The 9,351-nt window shown below is 44.2% G+C and overlaps 1 protein-coding gene across 2 annotated transcripts; it reads left to right on the top strand.

The window, feature by feature from the left end:
- The first annotated feature begins 1,698 nt into the window (after positions 1 to 1,698).
- LOC306790271 (uncharacterized protein) lies at positions 1,699 to 9,145 on the top strand. 2 transcript variants are annotated; one of them, XM_079286442.1, is made up of 18 exons: positions 1,699 to 1,838; positions 2,041 to 2,093; positions 2,692 to 2,767; positions 3,267 to 3,427; positions 3,567 to 3,650; positions 3,744 to 3,800; positions 3,924 to 4,124; positions 4,856 to 5,047; positions 5,251 to 5,302; positions 5,381 to 5,471; positions 5,548 to 5,689; positions 5,863 to 5,967; positions 6,381 to 6,489; positions 6,569 to 6,758; positions 7,301 to 7,375; positions 7,521 to 7,623; positions 7,784 to 7,890; positions 8,154 to 9,145. In XM_079286442.1, exons 1-18 carry the CDS (start codon positions 1,814 to 1,816, stop codon positions 8,284 to 8,286), a joined length of 1,956 nt encoding a protein of 651 aa, XP_079142568.1. In that variant the 5' UTR covers positions 1,699 to 1,813; the 3' UTR covers positions 8,287 to 9,145. The 2 variants fall into 2 exon arrangements, with proteins under 2 accessions (XP_079142568.1, XP_079142569.1); XM_079286443.1 differs by having other exon boundaries at positions 8,103 to 8,296.
- Positions 9,146 to 9,351: the final 206 nt, after the last annotated feature.

Here is a 9,351-nt window from a genome sequence, read left to right as displayed (position 1 = left end):
GGTGTAATCCACATGGACAACACAAAATGCTGCAAAAACCTAATGTTCGCTACAGGAATAAAGTTAAAAGCTTTGCAAATTACCGCTGGAGGTTCCATGTTGTTGTTGTTGTTGTTGTTATTGTTTCCTCCTGCTCGTATCCAAGAAGCGTTGCTGGGAATTGAAGGGAAAAACCCCGGATGCTAGCTCGGGAGGGAAGAGCGCGCGCGAGAGGGATGTGGCTGATTTGAACTGAAGAACACAAAGGATCGTCTATTAAACAGATGGATCACTCGCTTACGTTTAAAGAAACTTTTATTATTCCACTTCAAAATTTGGTGGGAGTCCCTTTTTAAGTTCATGTAGTCACTGTATAATGTCATCGAATATTATTATGTTTGGCTTTGTTTTGCTGTCAATTGTTGAGTTTCTCTATTTTCCATCGTGTCTCATAAATAAAACAGAGTTAACCATCTTCGCGTTTTGCTCCCCTCAGAATTTAAATCACAATACGTTTTGTCGTTTTGCCATGTTTCACATGTCACACATTGTATATTTATATTTTGTCGTGTTTTGTACAAAATAATATATACACTAGATTTATTATTAGACTTAACACCTAGGACAAGGACAACAAATCTGGAAATAATACAGGTAAAGTATAGAAAGGACTGTTGTGTACACAAGTTGCTAAAATAAAATAATATATATACTGTATATATATATATATATAAAGCACCATAAATAATGAATGGATATAAATAGACTGGATGATTACGTACATGTAAAGATGATTAAATAGATACAGTGCGTATAGGAATTATATTGACATTGACAAATTATATGTTCATTTTAAACACATTATGCATTTAAAAACTGTAAAATTATTATGTATAAAGGCAGCAGTGACATGTTTATGTTAGAGTGTTACTGACAGTGTATGACTGATGTTAACTGTTCCTCAATGACGGCCTATGCATTCATTTTAATATTTGGTTAAACTCAAATTTGTCTAAGAATATGCACCATGTAAATCTAGAGACAGGGCTAGTGCGGGCAACTGTCCTGGAGCTCCAGATCCAGAGGGTCAGTGCACGTCAACTGGTTTTGGTAATTTGATTAATTGCATAAAATAAGATAAGATAGATAAAATAAGATAATCCTTTATTTCTGCAGCGTATACATTTACAGGATTACAGCATCATACAGAATAGTGCAAACAAGAGACACAGTAAAAAAAATAAAAAAAGATCAAAACAAGTATCAGCAATAAAACAGTAAAGAATACTAACTAAGTAAAAAGGTAAAAAAAATCAACAATAACAAAAATAATATATATATACAGATGTTCAATATTTTACATATATATATATATATGTTTATAAAGATTTGTACAGCACTTTACATAAATGTTGTTTGTTTTTATAGTTATATTTAAGTTATACTACTGTGTAGTATATATTATTTACATTAGTTGTGGCATCATGACAGCACATACGCAGATTGGTGAGGATGTTCTTTGCCCTATGTCAGACTCTAAGGCATTCTTTCCTCTTCCGTCTACTTTACAATGATTGACAGGCCCGACATCCAATCACGGCCCTTGAACTACAACAAAGCGAAATCGTTACCATTTGATTGGAGCCTCTTGGAGGCGGGTAGCAGCCTGAAAGGTTAAAGCCAGGGCAATAAAAACTCCCTAATCAAACACGGAAACAAGAAGAAAACAGTGGCAACACTATAAAATATACCTTCAACGAGAAGGATACAAATAACCTTAAACAACGTCCGTAACAACCGCAGGGAAACCAACACAAAGACATTTGCTTAAATCATGCCTAAAAAGAAGGACATTAAAGGTGAGATCGAAGCAGCCATTGTTATTTTGCTAGTTTAGATGAGTTTCATTTCGCTGTTAATGACAACTGTTAGCTTACAAGCTAGCTGGCTAATGATGTGGCGTTTGGTGACGTAACCACAGACTTCTGCTTTGTGACGTCGAAGGCATTTATGTATTTGACAGTTAGCCCTTTTTTATTTTACCTGATTTGTTTCTTCCAGGTGGTGCTCCTATCGCCAGGATTCGGGAGAACTCGAGACTGATGCGCACGCACGTGAGTATGAGTCAAGCAGCTGGAAACCTGTATATTGTGTTGTTGTTGTTGTTATTGTGGCATAACAGGTCTGTCCTACTTCTTTAAGTGCGCTGTTAGTAGCATGCCACCAGTTCTACCTTCAACTTGGTAGTTTGAGTCTGAGCTACCCGAGATACCAGGCACCTTCTCTTCACAACAATCCAGATAAATAATCACTGATGCTGTCACACTGTTACATCTGACACATCTCACACGTTACGACATTCATATTACCTCCCAGTTATTGTGGTAACTGCTGCAGATAAACAGCCAAAACATGTGTGACTGTAGAAATACAGTTTATTATAGCAGTTAAAGACTTACAGTTGATGGATACATGTTTCTGTCTCTATAATGTCAGAAAATACAGATAAATGTCCATTATCAATTATTAGATCTTCCAAATGCGTTGTTTTATTTCTTCCTTTTTGCCAAACAAATTCCAAAATGGCCCAAAAGATGACGGAACGGTTACAAAGTCTGTTACTTGGAGCAGTGTGCAGTTCAGTTTGTGTGGCTCCAGCACGGACACATTAATGGCTGCATTTGAAAGTCGCTTGTCTTTTCTCTTCATCAGGAATCCGTGGTAGATTTCATAAATGGACGTCATTCTGCAGGCTCTATCCTGGATGTCTTTGCCTCTGGATTATTAGGTACGGGTTTTACAGCTTGTTGCTCAGTGACCGTGAGGATAAAACACTCCAGCACAAGTAGTTGATTTGACTTCTCAGAGATGTTGACTGAATGACAGTTTAACAGTTTAGGTAACATACGAGTCATTGTCCCTTTTCAATCAATCATTCATGAATGACCACCTGACCGAGATGGGCATTAGCTCGTACCGGAGCCAACCCTCCTCCCGTCTCTTCTCGTTTGGCTCAGCATTGGTTTGAGTGCTCCAGTATCTCTCCTGTAATTACATATTGTACAATATTGTCACGAGTCAGCAGGAGGCCGAGGTGAGCCTCCCACACCCTCGTAATTAGTCGTGTCTTCAGTGAGCTGCAGATTGCATCCTGCTCTCTACTGTTCATCTGTTTGTCTTGAGCTGCTTGCAAAGGATTATGGGTAACCTTCCAGGGCTCCAGACTGACGGAAATGATTTAGTTGTGGTTTCATGCAAGTTGCTGATGATCTCGTCGTCTCTCCCAGGGTTAGATTTTTTGAGGACCTTTGAGGGAGAACTGGAGGACGACCTCGTGTATTCTGACGAGGACGATGATGTTGATGAAGACGATCGTCACGTTTATGCACACGCTGCTGCTTACAAGCATTTAGAACCACATCCCCGAATAAAGCAACTCACCGACGAGGTATTTCAAGTGAAGCCGTCTTGGTTTCACTGCGTTGCGTGTCCCTGGGTTCTGACTGACTCGTGTACTTTCCATTCATGTACTTTTCATTCTCAGACGCTTTGAATTTATCTGATTTATTTGCTTTTTCTTTCTTCAGGAGGCTGATAAACATGCAAAGGAAATGATAGAAGAAGAGGAACGACGTAAAGACAAAACCCAGAAGAACAAGCGGAAGAAATTGGTCAGTGTCGTAATTATCAGGATCTAACATGCTGAGTGTTGCTGTCTTCTCCTCTGGAAGTGTCTCTCAGCACATTTCATCTTCCTTCTGCAGCGTAAAAAAGAAAAGAAGCGGTTCGACAAGAAGAATGCAGTAAAAGACATTTTAGCTGTAAGTCTTGTTTTACTGATATTACAACAAATACAAATGCACATCTAGCCCGGAGAGAAGGTCCAACAGCAAGGCCTCTAAACCCACTCGTGGTCTCGTGCTGCTTCCCTTTTATCATTTCAGGAGGAAGAAACGGGGAAGTCGGACTCCTCGGACAATCCGGCAGAACATCTTGTAATTGAAAGTAATGCAGAAGCAAATGATTGTCCTGAAGCTGCTCCAACACTGAATGGAACGGAGGCAGCTGGACGCCATGAGGAAAGTGCTGATAATAAAGAAGAAGATCTTGCGGAGATGAATAAAACAGAAGATGGGGAGCAAAAGGTTTGTGGAGACTTTTACATTTCTGTTGGTTCCATTGTGAACTCTAGGCTGCAGACATGACGTCTCAGTAGTTCATAGGATGGTGACCACGTAGAACCTGCAATTATTTCTCAAGAGGAAACTGGATATTGTCACACTTTGATCATGCTTTCACGTGATCAGTTAAATAGTTAAGTCTGTGTTTCTTAAGATAATGCAGAAAGCAGTGCTGGATCACAGCTGGTGTGGGTTTCACACACAGACTGTGTAAGGAGTGTTTGTGGACTCGTCATTGACATTTTGGCCGGCGCCATCTTGGTTTTTTGCAACCAGAAGTGTCCAGAGTTAAAGTTGTAGGACATAAACACGGACAACTCCCAGACCGGACAACGTCTCTGTTAGAGACCTGTCAATCACAGTAGCCCCGCCCTAAAGCATCCCCTGCTTTATGGTCTGTGTGACTCTAAATGGACCATAATGTACTAAATGAACATCATGCTGTATTGAAGAAGACTTGAAACTAGAGATTGAGACATAAACTCATGTTTACAATGTTTACTGAGGGAATAAATCAAGAGAGAAGTAGAGTCATTTTCTATAGACTTCTATACAACCAGAGGAGTCGCCCCCTGGTGGACACTAGAGAGAATGCAGCTTTGAGACACTTCGGCTCAAGATTTGAACCCTTTGTTAGTTTGTGGATGATTATTGTCAAACCACCACCGTTTTTTGTATTTCATTATTTTCTGCAGGATTTGGATTTAAATAATTCGTATTCTCCTACAACAAAATTGGAAACGTGTAACGAGAGACCTGCGAGAGAAAGAAAAAAGAAGAAAACTAAATTACTGGAAGTTCCGCAGTCCAACGATGAAATGCAGAGAGTGGTGGAGAAACCTGAGGTTCATAAGAAGAAGGAAGAGAAACATGAACCCAATAAAGAGGTGGGGACACGGAACAACACAGATTACACACAAGAAGACTAGAAGTCTTCAGCCTGGGACACCTCTCTTAATGTCTGAGTCTTCCACTAGATCTGTGACTGCACCGTCATGTAATGTGGTCAAATGATAACTAGCATTGACAGAAAGCTACATGCACATTTAGCGTATCCTGAAACACTTCACGACTCCTCTAACGTCAACAGGAAGTCATGGACCACGCGGAAGAGTCGGCCAAGAGAAGCAGAGAGCTGGCTGGTGGGTAATATTCCACATTAACATCGCTGAGACTTTGACAAACGCATGAAAGTACTGAAGCGGCGCTCGTCCCTGCAGGTGTCGGGAATCGTCTGGCTGCCTCCGGACAGTACGAGACGGCCGTGAGATGCTTCACCGACGCCATTAGATACAGCCCGAAGGAATTTAAGTAAGCACCGCTTGACTTCAGACTTCATGTTCCCCCGCAGGAGCAGTGACCAAGAATTAGGTTTACTCCGTTTCAGGTTATTTGGAAATCGGTCGCTGTGTTATGAGAGACTGCAGCAGTATGGGAAGGCTCTCAGGGATGCTGATGTGGCACTCTGCATGCAGCCAAGCTGGATCAAAGGTTTATTTAGGAAAGGGAAAGCTCTCTGTGGGCTCAAGGTACAGCACTGCTCCTGCACCACTTCTAATCTTCTATTCACATGTGTAGTATCTGGCTGATGGTTTCAGTGACGCCTCTAATATTGGGGCCAACACAACATGACGTGTAACTAAAAGCTCATGTGGTCTTTGTGCTGTAAGAGTTTAAAACGTCTCCTTCACGCCTCCTGCAGAGATACTACGAGGCCTCGCTGATCTATCGGGAAGTGTTGGAGCTGGAAGGTTCCAGCGCTGAAGCCATGCTGGAGCTGAAGCGAGCGCAGACCCTGCACCTCATGGTAGGAGAAGCACATGTGTACAAAGTAGACCGTCAGCTTCTGAGGAGAAGCTGTAGAACAACTTCACAGCCTCAGAGCGTCCACAGCGCGCTTGAAAGTTATTAATAGTCATTTTGCATGTTGTGGCTCCAAATGGTGATGCAGGTCGATGGATGAGCTCGGACCAAAGGGTCTGAGTTGGACGCCCTCTGTCTGCTACCTGTGGTTTACATTTAAAGGAACAGTGTGCAGCTGTTCGGGATCTCTGGCAGACATGGAACATTATATTCTTCAGTATGTTTTCTTCAGTGTATAATCAAGTGAGAAAGAGAAATGTGATGTTGACATGACCTTCGGCGAGGGGTCAGTGAGTGGTGACCCTCACGCGGGTCCTTTGGTTAAACGTCTGCATGCATCATGTCTGTGCGTCTTAGGAGATGGGCTTCACCTGGGGGCAGAGCTCGGAGGCCTTGAAAACACACGCCACGCTGGAGCAAGCTGTGGAAGCTCTGTTTGGTGACGGAAGCGATCCGGCTCCTGCAGGTAAGCGTTGCTGGAGGGATGCGACCCGTGTCTGCGGGGATGTTCTGGTATGTGAACACGCTTTGTTGGCTCTCTTCAGATGCCGGAGCCAGTTGGGACAAAACGGAGCCACCGGTGGTGCGTGAAGAGAACCACGACGAGGGAGAGTGGGAGTTCGTCCTCCAAACAAACCGTCCCAGAATGCAGCAGGTCAAAGAGTCCGAAGCTTTTGAGCAAAGCAGATCGAAATCACCGTCTCCGACGCCTCGCTCGAAGAGTTCTGTGAAACCGTAAGACGGCGCGTTATTACTCAAAGTACATTTTACACAGTCGCCTCATGCAGCTGTTCACCTGATGCAGCTGTTCGCCTCATGCAGCTGTTCGCCTCATGCAGCTGTTCGCCTCATGCAGCTGTTCACCTGATGCAGCTGTTCACCTGATGCAGCTGTTGGCCTGTGTCTGGTCTGAGCCCTCAGGCTGCACTCTCTCAGGCTGTTCGCTTTATGAAAGTCAAAAGGGAATAATTCTATCAACACTTCCACAAAGCAAAAGAAAAGTCCGACTGTCTGTCAGGTTTCTGAAGAGTATTGGTGCCTCAGCTTCAGGTTGAACCGCTGCGCTGAGACGTGCACAGATGTGCAACAGCTGTCTGCTCGTCCTACATTTAATGCAGTATATTTGTGTCTCTTGCAAACAGGAAGTCAGTTCATGATTTTACATTTACTAAACGCATGACGTGTGGAGCGTTCACATGTGGTTCAAGGGTTGAAGGTGATTTGCTGAGAGTGCAACATCATCTGAAATAGTTCAATCTCTTCTGTTTTGTGTGAAGAGACGTTCTCTCCATCTGGGTCGGGTCCTTGGCTCCTGCTGTCACCTACTTGACGCTCCACGAGCTCTTCAGCAGGTAAAGTTTCTCCTGCTCGAGGAGTTGAGCTTCACAGGAGATGCAGAAGAAGAAGAACAGAGAATGCAGAATACAAATACTAACGCGCTGAAGTTCAAATAACATCCACATTTGTAGATGTACATGTGCTGCTTCTCTCTCTCAGAGCCGGGACGGTCTGCAGCATCAAGATGCTGCTGGAGCACCAGTGTGCCTTCGTCAACTACACCAGGAAGGAGGACTGTGACCGAGCCATCCAGTGCATCAACGTACGTGGACTGTTGTGGTTATTAAGCAGTGACTGAATGACGTCACGCTTTAACGTCTGCTTCTCTTCACACACGTCCAGCCGTGACGTGCGTCTGGTGGTGGTTTCTGCTGCTGGTCCTCTGGTCTGAGCTGTGGCTCTGATGTGTGTTTGCTCTTCAGGGGATGGTGGTCGAGGGCGCTCCGCTCTCAGTGCGATATCCCAACAAGTTCTTCACTGGACTCGCTTTGTCCAAAGCAGCCGCCTCGGAGCCGTTCCCACGCCTCAGGTGAGAACACGCTTCATATGTTCCTCCTCAAGTGTCACGAGACGGGAGGAACTGTTTCTAACAGTTTAAAGCACAGAATGTAAGCAGGATCTTCTGCATTGGATTCATTAATGCTTTCTAATTTCTATAAGTGCAGAGTATAAAAGAAGTAGTGTGAGATTGTCTCTGTTCATACAAGTTGTTCTGCTCATGTGTTATCTGGAGGTAAATAGGACGCCCGACTCCTTTTAAACTCTCGAGCTGCCGCTGTGTCCCCGCTGTAGCGCGTACAAGGAGTGCTTCTTCTGGAGGACCACGGGCTGCACGAGGCAGGACTGCACCTTCCGCCACGTGGCCGAGCACAGGAACATCGACAAGGACAAATTCACCAGCAGACTGGGAAGCAGCAACATGTAGCCGCCGGATGAAAGGCACGCGTGACACAGTGGTGGAGCGGCTTCAGTCGCCTTCCTCCTGGCTTTTGCTTTAAAGAAGACTAATTGTGTTTTCCATTCTTCTGCGTTTGTTTTGCACCGTGATGGCCGACCGTTGTTCTCGACGAAGGACCCGTCAGACGTTCTACTGTATTTCATAATGATTCATCTGCTTTGAACATTCCTTTGTGAAAGCATTAGTCGGGGTTCTTTTAGATGATCTGATCTGTTTTGAAGACTGTTAAAATATTGATTTTTACTTTTGTAGCTTTGTTTTAAAAAGGGATCGGTCGGTCACCACTAGGTGGCGCTGCTACCTTCAGCCCCCAGGGCTCCGCTGTGCTGAGGAGTGCTCTGGTGCCTGATGTTGAGGCTGCTCTCTGTAGATCTATATCTGGCGTTGAGTTCAGTAGTTCTGTACGTTATGTTTGAAATGCGTCTGCTGAGGATGATGTTTGAGGCTCGTGATGTTTCAGTGCCTTGAGTTGCACTGTGGGTCAGCCCAGAGGGAATAAAGGCCTCAGCTTTAAGAGAGTGCATGTCTTACATTCATAAACACGCAACAAGACCAAAGACTTGGTGGAAGGTGATGACGCATGATCAGAGGAAGCCACGCGGACCCGTCTCCACATGAACCCTGCAGCAGCGGCTCAGGTCAGCCTGAGTTTGAGTGAAGTGTCAGTTCAACGCCTGAAGTCACTTCTGTCCCCGAGATGAGATCTGCAGCGAGCTTCTTCTAAGCCTAACATGCCTCCCTTCAATCTCCCAGAGTGCATCTCTTCTCCTGTTAATGAATGAATGAATTTTATTTATAGAGCGCTTTTCACATAAACACAATGTGACCCTAGGGTCAATAAATGACATACACAGAGAAGTCAAAAATAAACTCAAAATGTAAAACATCTTTTAAGAGCAGAGGTTTGTGATTGGCTCAGGCAGCTCACGTCACGTGTGTGACCCTCGTGCAGCGTTCTGGTGTGGCTGAGCAGCAGAACAGTGTCGGAGTCATTGAGTGCATTGCTTCAGCGCAGCGTCATCTCATCTCATT

Source organism: Melanostigma gelatinosum, assembly GCF_949748355.1.
Source record: "Melanostigma gelatinosum genome assembly, chromosome: 16".
Taxonomy (NCBI): Eukaryota; Metazoa; Chordata; class Actinopteri; order Perciformes; family Zoarcidae; genus Melanostigma; species Melanostigma gelatinosum.
This window is presented reverse-complemented; position numbering and strand designations above follow the sequence as displayed.